We start from the raw sequence: 20482 nt of genomic DNA, 5'->3' as shown, positions 1-20482 counted from the left end.
GACAAAAAAATAAAACTAGCTATTTCTTTCTATAATGCAAATATTTCACGGATTTTTTTAATATATTTCTTTTACAAAACGTATTGTGGAGTCACTATGAACTACGCACATTTATGAGGTGTGAGATATCTATAACTGCCCAGGCCAGCACAGTTAAAAGGTAAAAAAAAAAAAAAAAAAAAGAATAAAACCAGCTAAATTAATTTCAAGGACGCGATTTGACAGTGAACTAATTTCAGAGTCTTGTCGCCATCTAGTGGAACCTAAGAGCATTACAATCTATTCGATCTCACTATATTCTAGCTATTACTGAAGAAAAAAAAAAACACTTATGAAAACAATGTTTATTGAAAGATGTTTATATTAACGTTTTCAACACAGCTTTAATATACACAGTTAAATCTCGAAAACGAAAGATCTCATTTCATTTCCCAGGTGTCTGTATTTTAACTGATGCAGGTGAAGTAGGGCTGGTTTATGTTTGTGATCAGCAAGGTATGGCCGTCTACAGAATAACACAATAATCCAGTGAGAGAGAGAGAGAAGTTGGGTCCTCTCTCAGAGTCCCTGTGCTGTATCGATCCTTTCCTGTTCAGCGCTTTTTCCAAGTGAACTTCTTCCGTGCTCCTTCCTGCCCTGGTTTCTTCCTCTCTCTGATCCGGGGGTCAGCGGTCAGCAGGCCAGCTGTTCAGGTAATCAGAGAACAAACGAAGACCACAGATGAACACAATCTACGATGGTTTAATAAACAATTGCAATTACTATTATTTACTAAACTTACAACTAATTAGCAAAATAACATCCTATTCTATAACAGAATAAAAAAGGGTTGGTTTGTTCTTTTTAAAATAAAAGGAAAAATTAAAATAGAAATGGAATATGCAAGTGCTACAAGGTCAAGTCTTTTTTTAAATAAAACAATTAGGTAAAATAGAAACAAAATTTAAGATCATTGTATTATTTTTCAAGATTCGATTATGGATATGGTTATAAAATCTAAATGTCTCACTGATGACACTAATATACATATTTATAATTAATCTTTTGTTTTCCAGTTACATTAACGCTGTTATTATTATGCTGTTAATGCTGTTAATTAGCTATTATTTTAAAAAGAAAACTTTTTGCATTTTATTGGAGACGCAAAACACAAAAGTTCCCTTTTCATTTTCGCAACTTTCAATGATTTTTTTTCCTTTGAGCAAAACATGAAATAACCCAGAATAACTACTTTATAAAGAAATAGCGAGTAAAGCAACTGCAGATAAGAGTTTATATAACAAAAATATTAGTATATAGTAGAAATATTTATTATAAATGCTGTTAAATGACTAATCGCATCCAAAATAAAAGCTTTCGTTCATATGATGTGCGTGTACTGTAATATATTACGTTTTATTACATTTAATATTAAAAATATATATTTTAAATATATACATACGTTAGCATGTAAAAAAAAAAAAAAAAAATAATAATAATTATATATATATATATATATATATATATATATATATATATATATATATATATATATATATATATATATATATATCTTGTTTCTATATATATATATATACACACACACACACACACTTATTTTGGATGAATCCTTTCAGATCAGTATAATGCTTTAGGCTTCTTGTCACACACCTTGCCTCATCTTCTCCACTTCTCCCTCAGACACAAAGCTGAGCAGCGCGCGGGAGATGGCCAATCGCAGAGCTCCAGCCTGAGCGGAGTGACCGCTGCCCTCCACACTGCCCTCCATATCAAACCTACCCAGCATGCCCAAGAAGTGCAGAGGAAACATCAGCTGCTCCCTGAGAAACACAAGAAAGATCGATGTGTTACGTAGCGTGTTTCTCTTCACCGGAATCAAGTTTAGACAAAGCGATAATCCCGCCACGGAAAGCACTACCGAGAGGACGCGCGCGCTTTAGTGTGTGTGTGCCGGCGGGGACGGCCCGCAGTGCTGACACAGAGCAACACTCCCCTTCTGCTCCAATTAGGCCTGTGTGAAGCGGACGGAGTGATAAGGGCGGGCAGCCGGCCGCACGCTGACAGCGCCAAGTCTCCGGCTCACTCATCTGTGTAATTAACTTTTCAACCACATTAGAAAACCCCAACACACTCACCACGCACGCTGGACCACAAATGCTGGATTTGAACGTTTTCGGTGTGGCTCTCGTTCGTGGCATACTAACTAGAGCAAAAACAAACATCCGTATGCTACAAGGATCTTTCCACGAAGATGGCTCTCGTACACACCTGTCTTGTAGCAAGGGGAAGTAGTGGAGGTAGTTCCTGCCGTTGATTGTGATGTTCCCAGAGCCGCCGTCTCTGAGGGCGACGCTGGCTTTGGCCGTCTTCCTTCTGCCTGTGGGAAGTTAGATTGATGTGGGAGTTAAGGGACTGACCAGAAGAAGAACACGCTTGCAGGAACGTGAAAATATTATTATGTGTTATTAGTGTCTCTCATGTAGCGAGGAACAGCTTAGAATACGGACTACAAGTCAATTCTTATTAAAATACAAACAGATACAAAAAGCATCTCTGTACTAATAAAGCAATACATTCTCACATACTGATTAGATTTTAGATATTTGAAAAATGAATAAGAAATTCATCCTAGCTCAACCTAAATGACAAAAGCACATAACTAAAAATAAAAGCTAAGTCATAATATTGATAAATACTGTAATACGTCAAATATTTAAGCTAAACAACACTGAAACGTGTCTGAAGGGCAAGAATAATATTAAAACTGAAATATGACGTTCAGCGTCACAAGAATATTACACGAATGTAACCGTGTTTGTCTAGTCAATAATTCATTTCCAATAAATATTATTCTATTATATTAATATAAATTAAACATTCTACGTCTTTCTTGTGTCGTGTAAAGCCCCATCGGAGCAAAGAGAGAAATAAAAACGGCTTTTCTACTTTCTCATAAATTCCCTCATTTGCACGCAATCATTGGAATTTTTAAGCGCACAATAAACGCAGTTATTGCAAATAATCAAATCAGGTTGAGAGTTATCAGGCCTATAGACTACACCCAGGATGAACGTATCTGCAGACTTAGTCGTTACATCCACGACGATTCTCTAGGAGTGTTCATGCCAGTGACGTGAAGTCTGATTTGTTTACCGTCCGCGGTGCTGAAAGCGGCTCCCTGTGGGTCGTACTGCAGGGCGGGGATCTCGTGTTTACTGGACTGGACCTCCAGCTGCTTGCGGAACTTCAGTATGAACTCCTCCTCCAGAGAGCAGTAGGGCATAGACAGCAACCTCTCCATCAGCTGGATCAAGCGCTGGTACTACACAAAACAAGAGAAGAGAACTCGCTCGCTTTGCCCACAGCGCCCTCTAGCGTTTCCGTCCCGAATCACACACACCGGAAATGTACAGGATCTTACATCGTGATCTGAAACGTTCTCCACCAGGCACTCCTCAATTTCCTCTTTTACCATCCACCTGCTCCCGCTCAGCGGTCTGTGAGGAAACAGACACAGTCAAGGCGCAAGAGTAATCACTTTCAAGGAAAATCTGCATCGTAAAAATTGATTCCTAAATCTACTTAGCACTATATATATATATATATATATATATATATATATATAACAGACACATTGGCCTCTGCGGCGGAGTACTTCTGCAGGACGTTCTGAAGCGCTCACATTTGTTTGGTGTCCGACACGAAGAGGCCTTTGTTTCTCATCTTGTCCTGGTGTCTTTCGATCTTCAGAATCTTCTCGTAGATGTCCTAGAAGAACAGAGAGAAATTGAAAGTGGTCAGTTTCACTACCAAACGCGAAACTAATGCTAAACAGGAAAAAAAAAAAAAAAAAAAAGAATCCTCTGAGCGTGGTCTCTGTTGACTAATAAGTCGATGAATACACGGAATGAAGGACGAGGTATTCTTCATAGATATTCAGGAATCCCTCAAAAGAAAAGATGCAGTGAAGCAAAAGCAGGGATTTGAAAATCCCCTCGACACACACACACACACACACACACACACACACACAGTTCTCCATTATGAAAGCAGATCTCATCTCTCTCTCTCTCTTCAGTTCTGGCTGAATTTAATTGTGTGTGTGTGTGTGTGTGTGTGTGTGTGGGAAAATTGAATTGGGGAGCACTTGGGCCATAACCCCCCGCACTTTGTCTCTTTTCTAACACACACACACACACACACACACACTCGCACGTCCTCCTGACAGGAGAATCTGCCATGCGGAGCAGGATGGCATCCTCGGGCACACTTGTCTAAATTGGCATCGCGCCCGTGAGCCTGGAGTGCCCGTCAGGCGTGGTGGTGCTGGAGCGGTGCGGAGCAGGGGTCTGACGCGGGGCCCCGGCGCTGGCATGCAGCTCACGTCGGCACCTTCCTCACGCCTGTGCGAGAATTCATTTCCCCCTCAATTATCCCACAGCTGTTTGTTTAATTCGGTCCTGATAGAGTGCGTATAATCCACCGCTACTCGCCAAAAAAGCAAACATCGGGCAAAAACCAATTTTCAGCACAAAAAAGGAGGAGTAATAGAAAAGAAAGGGGGGAGGGAGAAAAAAAGCGGGGGAATGCACGTTACACGTTCGTGATCACAGCGCCATAACGAATCCAGAGAAATTCAAATGCCTTTAGGAGGGGAGAAAGGCTTCTAATATGAACTTTCAAGGCAGCCTTTTGGTTGGCCAGGGCTCCTTGTACTCAACAAATCATGGCTAAATTGTACAGACTCGCTCCTCCCAAAGCGCACACGGGATTTTTGTCGAAGGTTAAGTCCAAAATACAGTATAATCAACACAAGGTAGGATCAGAGTTGAAGGGCCTGCAAGTTAAAAGTAAGAAGTATTCTTGAGCCAGTCCTTTTATGACTTTTTTTTTTAAAGTAAATAATTGTTGGTCTAAGTACGAGTATATAGAGTCGGTTTAATTTGGGGGTACGCACTCTGGCAGCTAATGGGGAAATACAGAAATATGCTAAACTATTTGACCTAATTAAGTTTAGGTAATACATCTGACAACACCACTGTAATAAAGTATGCTTCTTTAGCTAACATTATGCAATAAAACAATGTATTTTAGGATAGAAATAAACAGAAATGCTACCTCAAAAGCAACTGTCCAATACCTTCATACCTTGCAAACTTAAACTCTTACGTGATGTATTGCATGATGTTGCATGCATGACGAACATTTTCTAGGGGACTAACAAAACTTTCTTTGAAGTTCTGAGAATGGTCTGGGTTTGGGAAAGGCTTAAAAATTAATAACAATAAAAAATAAGTAATAAGTAATAATTTGCAGCATAATTTAATAAATGTGCACTACCGTTCAAAATGTTTGCTCACTAAGATTTTTTTAATGTTTGCTAAATGCATTTCTTAGAATAAAAATTAGGTTAAAAAAACATTTCATATTTATTTTCTATATTAATTGTATTAAATGTTAATAGTTTTCAGCATAACCCAAATATGCAGATTTGATTTATTTTATTAATTCCTAGCAATTTAAAAAGTAACATTTTGTATTTTTTATTCCTCACAGCATTAACAGCTTATGCCGTTTAATAAGTTTGTTGAAACGGATGCTTTTTCTAAATACCTCACTGTCCCTTTTGATCAATTTAATACGTCAATTCGAATAAAATTATTTCTTTGAAATAAAAAACAATTACCTTTCCATCACCCAAAACCACCAAAAAAAAAAGAGGCCCAATTTTTCCATATACAGTTGATACAGATTTAGTTTGAAAATAAAAAAGTGGCACAAATAAAATAAAATGTTTAACTGATTATTGCCGTACTGGAATGCCTGTCTATTTGAGGGCCTAAGTGGGTTACTTTGATAACTATGTAATGTTATGAAGTATGGCTATAAGGTAAATGTCCATATACACAGCCTGCGTGTCTTAAAGAGTTTGCGCGTGTTTGTTTTGCTTCCTTTTGCTCACGCTAGAAAAATATTCCTCTCTGCAGGAAGGAGAGTTGTACATTATTTTCTGCACACTGCAGGGTTTCTGAACGCGGAGCACCTCCGTGCGATTCGAAGCTGGATGAGAGAGCCGTTGCACGCCGGCAGATTTGACATACCTATTTAAATTAGCAGCAGGGGTCCCAGCCACTGCAGGGCAAAGGGGAGGATGAGGGGCTTGAGCGCACCGAGGACAATGGTGCATTAGTCAACTCGCGTACACACACACACAAACTCCTTACCGCTACTGAGAGACGTCTTAGCCCAAGGTCGAGTCCACAGATGAACGGCAGAGAAGGGAAAAATAAGCTAAAACAAACAAACTTTGAAAAGGAATTAGCCGTGGTGACAAAGAGGCGGTTAACGCGGGAGGCTCTCTGGGGCTCTTCCCATCGCAGTAAAACCCCCGAGGCTGATGTGCGCGCACACACACACCTACACACACACACACAAAAAAAAAAAAGCACGTGCGCACGCATACACACTCGCACCTAATATCACAAAGCCCCGGCGTGCCTACTGAAGTGTGTGATGCTCCCTGTTGTAAATGGGATTTAAGGAGGAGAAAGAGCTCAGTCACACTCAACTCTCATTCCTCTCCTTTTCACGAATCCAAACCCGCCATTTGCATTTTCCTTAATCATTCCAATCTCTTGTTTATACCGCTTTGTTTTAACGCCGACCGTTCTATTCGGTTTGATTTAGCACACTAAGGGTGAAATGTCAAACAAAGCCCGTCTCGGAGCAGAGGGGCTGTTCCCCCATCACCCCATCCAGGCCCTGTTAAGATCAGAGAGCCTGTCTGCACCCCTCCTCTACCCCAGCTCTCTGTCTGTGCCACTCCCAGACAAAGCAGGATCTCTCCCCAAAACAGTTCAACTCCATTTACAATTATGGCTGATACAGATAAATGTAGTGAGGAAACAATATGAAACTGAAAATGAAGCATAATAAAATTCTATTTAGTTTTAAACGCTCTAAACATCTGTATATAAACATACATTTCACGAAGCAGATTATTTTACAAGTTTATAAATGTCTACTTGATTTTAAAAAGCATGCATGATGAATTTATTCAAACATAAATAATGAAATCGGCTAAATAGATATATATATGAAATATAGCGCGTACTGTATATTCAGTTAAACGCTCCTCTCTAGTGTTTTCTTTTCGTGGCTGAAACAGCGAGCGATTACATTACACATTCATTAAGTTGTACTGGTTCTGTCACAAACCTTCTGATGTTTATTCATATTTATTTTGTGCTATAACTAGTAGTAAAGAGCAGGCTTGCTGCGATAGACTGTGTTGGCAGCGATCTGCGGCGCATCCCAGCACCACCATTTACTTTTTTAATAGTAATCATTTAAAAAAACTGAACGTGGCTGCTCACGCGCAGCGTGCCAAATCGCATCAGTCGCATCACAGAACAGATTTCATTTTTCACGTTAGAAGAGTGACTAGATGAGTGAGTTGAGAGACATAAGAAAACAGCAGATGATTTATTTTCGGAACGAAATTCAAAAGCACCCGACTTTTGCCATGTATCTAATGTGATTTTGGAAGCTTTTTTCTTATTTAATTGGTTGAGCAACATTTTCCTAGCAATATGTTTTTTGCCTCAAAACACTCCTTGTGTCATCAGCCTTCTATCATTTACATATAGGTTAAGTGAGTTTGACGACAGTTTGAAAGTAAAGGCAAAATGTACATGCTGTTTTTGAGCCATTTAAAATCAAAGGAAAGTGAGGAAAAGAGGGAAAACTCAAATGAACTAAAAATGAACAATTACTTTATGGCGACTTGCCGCTAATTTGAAGGTAGAATGTAAAGTAAGGTAGAAGGAAAAATGTTTATCCCAAGCTAAAGTCATCTTAAGTTCATCCTAAAGAAAAAAAAATCTAATTAATTAATTTCCAAAATATTTCCAAAATATGCTAGGCTAAGTATTCCTAAATAAATTAAGTGGGGTTTTTTTTTAGTCTAGAAAGATTACATTAAAAGGAACAAAATAGGGCAAACAAGCGTGCATCTAAATTAAGTATTAAACGTCGACCAATACTAACACATAAATAATTTATTCCACAATCTATACGGTACCCATGTACTGCATATAAACACCTATCATTAAAATATAATCTAGAACGTTCATGTTTTGCCTGTTGTATGTAAGCATTTAACATGAGCATGAACTTACGTGCAAAAGGGAATAGTAGGACTGTTTCCCTGTGTAGAACAGAAAGTGAAAAGGGCGTCCTTTTGCATCCCACTGGATAGCTAAAAGAGAGGACAGGACACGAGTACTGCATTAACATATATCAGCAGACTTATATTTGGTGTCAAAGCATAGACATAGTTAAAAGGCAACTTCTAGATACCTGTCTGCTTTGGGAATATTTCATCTGGATGCTAAAACAAAAGAAGAGAACACATTGAAGACATTTAATGTCTTATTAATTATTAAAAAAAAAAATAAAATTGGATGAAAACTCACCTTCATAACAGGTCTTGCTCGTTTCTCAAAAAGTCCAGAGGGGAAGAGATATGCAATACTCCTCTAAACAAACAAACAAACAAACAAAAACAAGTGAATCAGAACAAATAAACTTTTTAATTTTCCCATTAAATGGCAAATTATTTTGTCACTTACTAAAAATGACATTTTAACAATTTTTAATTATGAATAAATATTTATGATGATTCCAGAGTGTCATAATCTTAGTGAGATTGATGGGCTTGAAGGCTTCCGTTACGCAGTGGGTTTATTAATGAGCATCCATGCAGTCTGCGCTCAAAAAACTAAAATTATTACAGCTTATTACAATTTTTAAATTACAATAATAAAATGTATACAATTCCTATTGCGCACCTCACATGTCTCTCTGTGCATCACGGGTTTGCTTTTTACCACAGTGGGAAACACTGATCTCTTCTACTTCAAATAACAAAATACTCCAGCGATAGCATTCAGGGCAGGGCATATAACTTCATTTGCATAACATGAGATATTCAGAATGGCAAATTTTGGGTCTCTGACCCTGTTTTCGGGATAAAGAGACAGAAAGCTAAAGAAAAAAGTGAGGTGATGGCAGATGCACTCCAAGAGAACAGACATTCAGGTATTGGGCCATCAAAACCAGGAAAACTGAGTGAAATAAAGCAACACAAAGAGAAGAAGAGACAGAACGGTGCAGGATGCAGTGACAGATGAAGGCAGCACCTGTTCATACCTTGAAAAGCAAGATGGCCCAACTCCCTCAGGGAGGTTTAGCCCCGTCACGGCGTTCTAGAAACCTCTGCTGCCTAAACTTCACACAAGCCCAATCTGGGAAAACAAACTTGCTACTCGCGCTCCCTCAAAAACTATTTTTTTGGACATCTGACCGCTTGCTTCGTATGCCATGAAAAATGTAGCACTGAAAATCTAAAAGGGTCTGACCTTCAAGTGATAAGGAAAAATGTGTTTTAAACCATACAAATCCAGCCATCACATCACTTTTGTAGCATTTTTTTAGTTAGTCAATTGTTTCAAGGAAATAATTCATACACACAAAATTGTATAAAAATCTAATTGACCATTTATATCATTGATATGTAAGTGACCAAATGGCTCAGTGAAATGATGCTTAATTATTATTAATTATTTTATATTATTAAAAAAAAATTATTTCGATTTTTTATTTTTTTAATTCAAATTAAGCTGATAAAATTTGACCAGTAGCGTACATAAAAAGCATTTTTACATTTCTGAAGTAAAAAACAAAATGTTTTCAAATATGTCTATTAAAAGTAAAACAGTTTTCGTAATATTTTTCAAATGGTAATTTTTTAAAAACATATGAGAAAAAACCCCAAAAAACTAACAGATACATTTAAAAAAAAAAAACAGACATGTTTTAAAGTATATTTGTAAACATTTCCCCTTTTTTTTTTTCTTCATTGACCCATATGTCAAAAGAACAGTTTACCTAGGAATTGTTCACTTTGCTGAGTTTTTTTATATATATATATTTGTGAAACACAAACAAGATATTTTGCATCACGTCCGAGCTGATACTATCAACAGAAATAAAATGTCACGCTGTCAAGCTCCAATAACAAGCAAAATAAACTCAAATCACGTAACTCCCGCTATTTCCCAAAACATCTATAACCCTCCGCTTTAAAAGTTGGAATTGTCAAAAACTCAGCAAATTTCTTCCCAGCTTCAGCTGCATGGGCTCAGTGAACGTCAGAGCCCACCTGACGGGTGCAAACGCAATGTGTGTGCGAGTAGACGAAAGACAGCGGGAGAAAGCAGGTGAGGCTTGCAGTCTTTATTAATTACTTCCTCCTGGCAGCGCTTGCTGTGCAGCTGTTTCACACCTTCAGCGCATTCACGGGAACGTCATGTCGGCTGAAGCGCTTGGCAGACACGCCGGTGCCAGCTCAGGCACAGACGCCCCATCCTGTACTTGCTCTGTGCCCCGCAGTCGCAGCCATTTTCCACCCCTTACCCACCGATCAGCTGGCAGAGGGACGCTACGTGTCAGCTTCTTTTAGCCACACTTACTCTGAGGACTCAATTCATTAATGGTGACAGAGATTGGGGAATAATGCTAAGAATCGAGAAATTGGACCAAATTAGTGGGATAAATCAATTACGGCCATTCCTGTCTGGCACAGGCTGAAATACTGGACATAAATATAGTTTGTAAATATATGCCAATTTCTAAACGGCTCCCAGAAGTACTGTTGTTACACCGGCTGATGACTTTACTTTTAGCCAAGGGGACTTACAAAGATAATGATTGTATTAGTCTTCGTATTTCTAGTTGTCTACTATTCCTCCCTTCTTGTAAGGAAAGGAAAGGCCCCAAGCAGCCTGGAGGACCGGGGCCCACTGAGGGGCCTCAGATTGATTTAAAATGTTAAAATAAGAGAGAGAACAATAAAATTATCTTAACCACCTAAATACAATGAAACCATTTATTTTTTTCTATTTTACATCCTTTCGAAAAAAATGTGATGAAAAAGCTCTCAGAGTCCAAGGAAAAGGTTGTGTAATTTCTTATGTATTTATTATAAATAATACATTTATTTTATATATATATATATATATATATATATATATATATATAATATATATTATTTAATATATATATATATATATATATATATATATATATATATATATATATATAATATATTTGTTATATACATATATATGGTTATAAGAACACAAAATTGTATTATGATATTATAGGCATTACAACTTATATATGGTTTATAAGGACACTTTTGGTGTCCCCGTAATTCAAAAGGCTTACAAAATCATGCAGAATGAGTTTTTCTATTGCATAAAGTTTCCTTTGATGGGTAATTTTAGGTGTAGGGTTGATGTAAGGAGGTAGACAATACAGTTTGTACATTACAAAAACCATTATACATATGGCGAGTACCCATAAACCACACAAACGGGAGTGATATGTTTATAATAATAATAATAATAAGCCAAATATTCAGATTTACTGCTGTTGTTACATCGGTTTTATTTGTCATAGATATAACACTGACTGTTCTGGTCAAATTAAATATAGCCATAATTATGTGCATCGATAGAAATAGACTGAACATGGAAAAGAAAAGAAAGCAACTCACATCGATATCCTGTTGTGTGAATGTTTCTGGGTCTTCCCCCATCATGTTGGCCAAATGTCGTTTGCCAATTTCAAACTCCTGAACCTGTTTGTCGATAAACTCCTGAGTGAATTTCTGAGAGCCTCCCGCTGCCACTTTCTTCTTCCATAAAGAGGACGACACACAAATGTCCCTGAACGGCGTCTGGAATTAAGAAAAAAAAAGTACAACAAATAAGATCCAAATTCAGTCAATTGCTACAAAGAACAAAGCTAAAAACAGTCTTGGTGATCAAGTTCACGTCAGTAAACACGACATAATGAAACCTAGTAGGAACTAGGAAAACATTTTAAACAAAAAAGATTTTATACATAACATTGTTAAAGTCTACATTATTATTATATTGTTTTAATTTCTGATTTTAAAAATGCATGTGTATTATCTATTAACGTTAGCTGGTTAGGGCAAAGGATGTCATGCCAAACCATATCACCTTGCATAAAAAACATAAATAAATATAAACCGATCAAATACTACAGGTTATTAACGCAACATGTACGCAGTGAGACGGAAAGATAGCACTCCATCATGTCAATCTACACGCTTTTAACAGACTCCAGCAGCACTGTACTGTTACAAGGACATGATACTGTCAGCAGCACCACAACCAACTACGACCGAACAGTCGGAAAAACCGCCCTGAGCCGGAGCAAAAAATAACTGAGCATGTCACCTGCGGAAGCGTCTTTGACCGGGACACGCAGACATTCTTCCCGCAGCTCCCATACTGCCATAGAATCGACCTCACGCCTCTGCAACCGGAGGCAGCCATGTTTGCTCGACGGCTCGCGCCTGTACAGGAAGTGGAGACTACATCACATCCTGGAAGCCGGCGATATCGTTCATCACTCACAAAAACAAACTCCACATACACAGACCTAAATATTCACATACCAGAAACGATTTCAGTTAGCCTATAAACAAAAAATAATATTAAATTTTTTATCATTTCTTTTGCTGTCTTCCATAAGTTTGAAATGAACTTATTACTCCATTTTACTACGTGTTATTGTCTGTGGGCTATATTGTTTTGAGCATTAAAAGAAAGAAAAAAAACATAACTACCTTAAAATGTTAAAATACAATATAAAATAGCTAGGCCTACAAAATCTGATTAGAAATGACTTCTCCGTGTGCGTAGTAGATTAGAAAGTTTATTTAAAACTTTATATTTTAATCTATATAGCTGTAGGTAATACAGTAGACTTTGTAATAAAATTTGGTTACGTATTTTGAATGTTTAACATTTAAAATTAGTGTCCTGAAATAAATTTAATTTGATGGAGAACAAATGTTGGTTCATAGAAAACTGAGCTTATTAAAAAAGAAAAAAAGAAAAAGACAGAAAGAAAACAGAGAGACTAATTAGTGGTCTTTCCGTTAAGTGGAATCTCAAACAGTCGCAATTAAACACATTTTTGATCACTTTGAATCAATTTTGATGCCTGTTGCTAAATATAATGTAATTATGTTCTTTTTATTCAACATTATGCACTGCCTCTAAGAATTGGCGTATAGCTATCAGAATCAAGGCTGATGGGTGTTTATACCAACATCCTTGGTACAACTGTGATGAATAAGTTTTAAAGTAAAGAATTAAAGTATCCTGCATGCTTCTAAAAATATGTTGAGTATACACATCTGCACATGCATCATCCAAAGATTATTTTATTATCAAATTTGTCATGTGCTCTAAAATGTCAGTCATATTACTGTTCTCTGCCACTGGCATATCTTCTCCTATGGCCTGGTGAGATCAGAGGTGCACTTCAGAATTTTTATAGAACTAGCGGGTCATGTGAGGCATTTGCACGATTTTTGTGAAAATAAAGTTTTTACGCAAACTGCACACATCTCATCTGACATGCTGCTTTTTTGCATACTGAATAATCTGGAAGCAGGTTGATGTGGTGCGAGCAACTTTAATTAGGCCTAATTAAAAAAAAAAATCCATCTCACTATGTACGAACACATCAGATGAAGAGTTCAGAGCCAAAGGCCAACATTTATTCCACGGGTTATATTTATGTGTGCGCCGCTCCTAATAGATGCCAGGTCTTCACTCGTGATGGAGTTGGAGTGAGTGTTTGTGAACATTAATCAAAGTGAAGGGGCACACGCTTCTGGTTTGTGCCAGTCAATGCTCTGGCGAGCTAATGTGGCGCAATGATGAACAACGTTTGCGCTCAGGTTTAGCCACAAGCGTTCGCAAAGAAAAATAGACTCGACCCCTGGTTTCCAATTCACCATGGGGGTTAGTGAGCTTCACATTAATCACATGCTAGTTCTGACCTAACTCAGCCAACTCAGAGCTAACACGCTTGCTGGAGGTGTTTCTGTGAGCCACCCTCACAAATATGAAAAATGTCAAATGTCACAAAGCTGTACAGCATAAGGTTGAAGAATTCTATTCAATTTAATTTTTGTTTTTAAAACGTAAACACTTAACATTCTTTCTGTTTAGACAACTTTTACATATCAGTTACATAAAATGTTAATAAAAGGAATAATCCGCAATCAATAATTAATCTGCAGCATTCGTGGTATAATGCTGATTAGCATTATACCAAAAGTGGCCTTAAAAAGGCCATACTAGCCTTTTTTGTTTAAAGTGGCATTCACATGTTAATTGCAGTGACAACATAACAGACAATATAACAAATAATATCCAAGTTTTAACACGATAATCAATAATACAAGTACGAAACATCCCAGGTGAATAAAAATGAATAGAAACAAAATTGATAAAAATCACTATACAGCTGATTTTTTTTTGTAATACATATTTTCTGAAATGTTATGTTTAAATACGCAAATGTAATCGTTTTAAATATGCAATATTAATATACATTTCATTGGATAAAGCCAGGTTCAAAAGTCATGTTTAATTCTGTTTAGATGTCAAAGGCACAGAGGGAATTTTGTATTTTTTTTATTTTCATCAGTCCATAAATTAGAATCTTTTATGCAATAAAACGAAATACATACTTGCCATTTTTCAGGCATAAAATATCAATAGTATACTGTCAAATTGGGTAACAGATATGTGAAAAAACATATCTGTCAAAAAAAAGAAAAGATGTCTCAAAAGTTCCTCAAAAGTTGTCAAGTTTAAATCATTCTTTTTGTTTTTGTGCAGTTGTGTCATTAATAGCGTTGAACGAGCTTAGCTTCTATTGAACCTGGACATGTCACAATTATTGCAAGATCAACAAATGTGAGTCTTTTATCATCCTTAACTGTAAAGCATGGCGTCGTGTCCACCGCTGGTTGATGGTTTTGTTGTCTTTTCAAAAGTTTAATAAATGTTCTCCTCCTTTCCTGGAATTTTGGAAAGTGGCTGTAGTCCAGAAAGTAAGTTCCTTGAAAGAGCTTGTGGTTTTAGAGAACGAGAAAGGAATAGCAAATTCCACAGGCTGAAATGTGGAAATTGTGTCTTTTTCAGAAATACAGATTTACACTGCGGGGGGAAAAAAAGGGTTAGAAGTGGCATGGCATGAGAGGGCATGAAAAAGGAAGGGAAAATGGATAGAGAGAGATGGGCCTGGATTCTTTAAGCTTTAGTGGTAAGATGCAAGCTTATTCCAGTCATAATTTCCATCATGCTTTTCCTAATATCCTTACTGGCTCGTGATGGGATAAGCACATCTCACAGCGTGTGTCGTTTTCACCTTAAAGCTTTCACACTGCTTACAGCGTCCATTGTAGGCTGACACAATCAGCCATAGGGGCAGTCTGCTTAAAACTGCTTTTCCTCTGGTATTTTGCACGCTGTATCTCTCATTCCATTCACGAGGGATTTATGTGAAAACATCTTAGTGGTTACAAACAGCACATGCTTTCTGTTAAGACTTGGTCTAATGATTTTGTTTACTCGGGGCCAGTGCCAAAGAAAATGGCAACTGTCCAGAGATTTTTGAAACGGGCTTTATTTCAAGAAAAGGCAATATTGTGTATGCGACAAACACTACAAATGCGTTCTTACGAGTTTGCATAATGTGATGCAAAGGGGCTATTTCGATAGCGATGGCTATTATTTAACCGTCTAGCATGCAAGTTCACTCGTACTCAGAACTCGTTAGCTTTATAACAGAGCGTAAGCCACAATTTAAGAAGGCGCAACATGGGCCCGTATTACAATAATGAATCAAAAATGAATAGTTCGCCGATGCAGAGAGCACCATTGATCGATACTAAGACATAACAGCTGGAGGGGAGTGAGGGCTGTGAAAGAACGAAAGAAAAACAACAGATTTCTCTTTTCCCCCTTGAACACACACTTGCGTTGGGGTGCAAACGTGTCTGAGTGTGTGTGTGTGTGTGTGTACGTCTTTGTCATGGGTGCCAGTGCTCCTTTCATGCCCTGGGGCCGTGGAACCCGCCCCTTGCCCCTACCCTGCATGAACTAGCACCTGCACTGATTGGCTGCTTATCTGTAGGGAGAAAGAAGAGGTAGAGAGGCAGTGATTGGAAAAGGCAGCCGGAGGATACGAGTGGGGCCCAAATGGTGTCCTCTCCTCGGAGACACAGACAGAATCCAGGAGAGCCGTAATCCACACAGAACACGCACGGCCCAGGGACGCGATGCACACACATGTAGCGCACACACAATCAACTGAGCCTAAATAATAAGTATGCAGAGGCGAAAGCGAGACTCCGAAGCGGAACTCTGGCAGAGCACGCTCTTAGGAAATCACTGTTTTATTTACATTGTTTTTCCAGAACGGGCTTATTTAGGAAATGGACTTTTAATGAAACAGTCCTTCAAGCGAGGCCTTTCTAATGCCGAATCCTCCAGTATTGTTAGAACGTAATGCTCCCGAGGCATCCGTGGAGAATGCTTATCCAGATTTCATATCTGCCCTCCGACAGCCACGGAAATCATCCGACTGATTATCAGAGAGCCTCGCGTGGAGTGGCCTTTAATTGATAGCAAAAGCTCGGTAATAAATAGAGACGTTTTGCTGAGGAGCGGAGAGAAGCTGAACTGCCAGTGATTACCTGCTGGAATCAGGCCTCATCAATATCAGCCTAATTACAAAGCACTTCTGGCAGTGCGTGAAACAAATCGACCGCCGCGGCAGATTGGGCCGTGGCCACGGACGTCCACAGATATTAGGGCTTTTAGCGATGGGCCTGTGGGGGGCTACCTGAGTATTGCTCCCCACACACTGCTGATAAGGAAGAATGGGGCGATTTAGATCAGTGAAGTGCTTTGCCTCTGCCAGCTCTGCTAATGCCTCCTTTGCAGGCTTATGTGGTCATGGGGCTACAGCCAACAACTTGCGCAGCTTTTCTCAATGTATCTCATTCATCTCATGTCGTACACCTCAGTTCATCGACGCAATGTTTGTTACGCGGGCAGCAGTGATAGATCAGATCACTTTGCGTTGTGTGTGTAGGCTGCATTCCGTGTGAGTGTCTTTCACTCTCAGATGGAACCACTTTGTAGGCCCATTCAGCAAGCACCCCCCATCCCCCCCTGTCCCAAACACACATAAACCAGTTGGAATAGCTGTATTGGGTTTCCAACCTGAGACAAGTTGAAGGGTTCCTTCCCTGCTTCCCATGGGTGGAAAAGACCCCCCCCCCACACACACACACACCCAGACACACACACTTCTTCATCTCGCGTCTGTATTTTTTCCCCAGGTAAGCGTCTGAGGTAGGTCCCGGTGGCGACTACAGGAAGGAAGCCATTACTACGCAGCGCGGAGAAAGAGGCCATGGGATGCAGCTGCCCGTCGCTTGGGAGGAAGAGGTTCAAGACCCCAGACAGGACGGGAGTAATCCGACCCTCCGGAGTAGCTGAGACTGACCTTAGAAAAACTTCCTACCGCTTCATCTCATGAACATTTCCTGCTAATGGACTTGCCCTGCAAGGGGCACCCTCTCATCCTGCTACCTTTTACTACATTCCCAGCATAATATTCCTCTTTGAACCAGCACGTTCATTTTGGGGATCTGTTCACAATGTTTGCAGTGCGTCTTTTAATCTCTTGTGCACAGCAGCATTCGTGCGCACAATTACAAACACTTTAAACAACAAAGTTGATTCCGGCGATGATATCGGTGAAAGTCTCAGCGCTACCAATCAGACATAAAGAGTTGTTCTAAATGAGACAGGGATAATAAGGACCGGGAGTCTTGAGACATCTCCCTCGGCTGATGAGAGGACACCGGCTCTCCGGCTACCGCTGGGCTCCGCAACATCTGCACAGGCAATTTAAACCCACTGTAGACTGCAAAGGTTAAACCACTAAAATCTAATATTTGCCTGGAGGGGGTCATGGCACTGCAATTACTAGGTACAATCGGCAGAGCTAATCAGCTCGCCTGGCTTGCAGGGGGCCGGGGTGGGCGAACGGGCCCGTGATCAGAGTCTCTGTCCTCTCGCTGTTCTGTTTACTTATTAAACTCCATCTTGTGTTCAAGGAGCCGCGCGGCTGCCCTCAGCCCTCGGCACAGGGGGCAAATTTAGCTCCCAACACTCTCCACACTTCACAAGAATTCGCGTTAATCAGTAGTTTTGTTCTTTGGTCTGTGAGAGAAAAGGGATAAATCTGGCAGTTATTAACATATATAATGCTCTTCACATAAGACAATCTACTGATGATGTAAACCTGACCTGAGAACGAGTTCTGAGATGTTTTTGTTCAAGCATTGTGAAGTAGTCGCTGTATATATATATATATATATTCTTTGATATAGTGATATCCTCTTTGCAATAACAAATATAGGATTAGAGCATAATGCATTATGATTGTCTAGTCTACACCCCTTTTGAACGAGGCTCGGGGAACAATTACGGGTAATTAAATATGTGCCAGTACAGAAAAAAAAGATAATTATGTCCTTTGTGTATTACACCAATTAATTACTATTATTTCTGGGAGTAAAGCCTTTAATGACTTGAGAATCTGCACATACAACGCTTGTGAGTGCACTACAGATGTCTAACCAAGTTTTCTGCATTTTTTCTCTTCTTCTGCCTGTGCTTCTGGCAGGTCACCTTTGACGTTTAAGGTTAATCACTCTTGTATCAAAACCATCGGTGAGTGAGTTTACGCCGTCCAGCTGCCCAACGGTGAGCGGATTAGTTGAATCTCTGCCGCCCGGGGTTGGTGAATGAGTGACCAGGTGTTAACTCTCCCACACCTGGAGTTGTACTAATGAGGGCTGCTGTAGAGCACCTTTGAGCCTTTTATCCTCATCTCCCTTTCTCAAAAGAGTTACAGAAGCCATTTAGGCTTTCTTTCACAACAAATCTGTTTTGTCCTGAGATTGAAGCAGTCAATTATAGCATCTTCTGTTTTACTGTAGAAAACCCAGTGAACCTGCTGCACTTGCATGCAGACCAACTTTCACTCACTCTCTCACGCTTACTCTTCTTATCTAGAAAAAAAGATTTTCCAGTGCTGCAAAAAAGCTGTGGTATCCATTCACAGTGATCTATTTATTGGCTTCAGGCAGTAATGCCTAACCTAGGATATGTGGGTCCAATTATTAGTAATCTATTAAACCCTGAAACCTATAAATGGTTACTTTGCAACTCTATGAGGTAAAGACGGCTCAGATGCTCTATGCTCTAAATCCCTACCTGGTTAATGAGACATTGAACCCAACAGCCCCTCTTCCTGCTCCGCTGTCCCCCCCCTGGGGCCTCTGAGGATACTGTAATTCCATTTTCCTTCTTGTCCAAGAGCCGCTAATACTTTGCTTAATCAGTGGATGTATAGGAAAGCACCTGCCTATTCGAACCAAGGGTTGATCTCTGCATGAGATGGCACTCGCACGCGTGTGTTTTGGGACAGTGGGTGTCATGCGGGCTGCTGCTCCTCCTGGTCTAAGCACTATTGGCAAATCCATCAAGGAGGTGATGCATCAGCTCTCTACAAGCCCGCTCCAAGCAGCCAAAGCTCTGACATGCTGTCACCTTGGTAACTGCTGCCGAAGAGAATGGCCTGCTGGGATAGCTGACCTCAGTTGGCGGAACGCCATGGCGCAAAGGCAGGCGTGTGGCTGGAGATGTCACCAGACCCCTGAGGACCATCGATCCCCCCCCAACATCTCCACCACCATCCATCCTGATCCAGGCTAAATTTATTCCTCTCAAACAAGAGCGTGGCAACTTAACATTTGGGATCAGACGGCATGTGGAAGCCATGGATTTGAGTGATTAATGGAACTCCAATTATCTTCAGTCTGGGAGGGGGCTTGCGAAGTGCAGAGGTCCTCAAAAGAGACTTGGGAGCAAATGCAAAGTTACATTGTGTGATTGAAAAGCACTTTACCGCTGAAAACTGCGATAAACTAACAAAACATTTCCCGTAAGGCCTCATGTTGTTAATGTCAGTAAATTACTCTCTGCATTTTGGACAGAACAGATCTCATGGCTCGGATGAGAGTTCTTGCAAAACTCGGTAAAAAGCAAGCATTTTCTGCGCATTTTGCAAGCAAATAATATATTCTAATAACAGCCATAATTATAACGATTGATTGGAGAATGTTGTAAAAACGTTTTTAATCACAGGTACAAAATTATGATGTGCAGTGCTGATTCTGATTCGCTTGTTGAAATATGCTAACCCATTTCAAGGTGAATATTAGTTAAATGTCAGTATTAAACATTTAGAGGTAGATCATCTAAATACATTATAAATAACCTTCCCAAAATCCCACCAAATTTCCCACCAAAAATTACATTATTATCATTTTACGATGTTTGTATATCTCACAGCCATTGTATGCGCTATATATGAATACACAGTTCTCTGAATCTCTGCTAAAGATAAAAATGACAAGATTATGTTCTGTCAA

At 39.4% G+C, this 20482-nt stretch overlaps 1 protein-coding gene across 1 annotated transcript; it reads right to left on the bottom strand.

Annotated features, from left to right (window-relative positions):
* Nucleotides 1-329: 329 nt before the first annotated feature.
* Nucleotides 330-12490, bottom strand: mrps9 (mitochondrial ribosomal protein S9). Its single transcript, XM_043243015.1, has 11 exons — nt 12336-12490; nt 11624-11806; nt 8478-8540; nt 8362-8392; nt 8181-8260; nt 3683-3768; nt 3422-3497; nt 3154-3322; nt 2269-2377; nt 1651-1820; nt 330-684 (listed from the first exon to the last, which is right to left on the bottom strand). The coding sequence occupies exons 1-11, from the start codon at nt 12432-12434 to the stop codon at nt 593-595; spliced, it is 1158 nt and encodes a 385-aa protein (XP_043098950.1). The 5' UTR covers nt 12435-12490; the 3' UTR covers nt 330-592.
* Between the last annotated feature and the right edge of the window lie 7992 nt (nt 12491-20482).

This window comes from Puntigrus tetrazona, chromosome 6, assembly GCF_018831695.1.
Source record: "Puntigrus tetrazona isolate hp1 chromosome 6, ASM1883169v1, whole genome shotgun sequence".
Lineage (NCBI taxonomy): Eukaryota > Metazoa > Chordata > Actinopteri > Cypriniformes > Cyprinidae > Puntigrus > Puntigrus tetrazona.
This window is presented reverse-complemented; position numbering and strand designations above follow the sequence as displayed.

Excerpts from the sequence above, each read along its gene's own strand:
- mrps9 (XM_043243015.1), bottom strand. The coding sequence starts at position 12,434 with ATGGCTGCCTCCGGTTGCAGAGGCGTGAGGTCGATTCTATGGCAGTAT. Across the intron at positions 8,541-11,623 it reads TCACACAACAGGATATCGAT|AGGAGTATTGCATATCTCTT; the intron begins GTGAGTTGCTTT and ends TTGTTTGTTTAG. Across the intron at positions 3,323-3,421 it reads AGAACGTTTCAGATCACGAT|TACCAGCGCTTGATCCAGCT; the intron begins GTAAGATCCTGT and ends TGTTTTGTGTAG.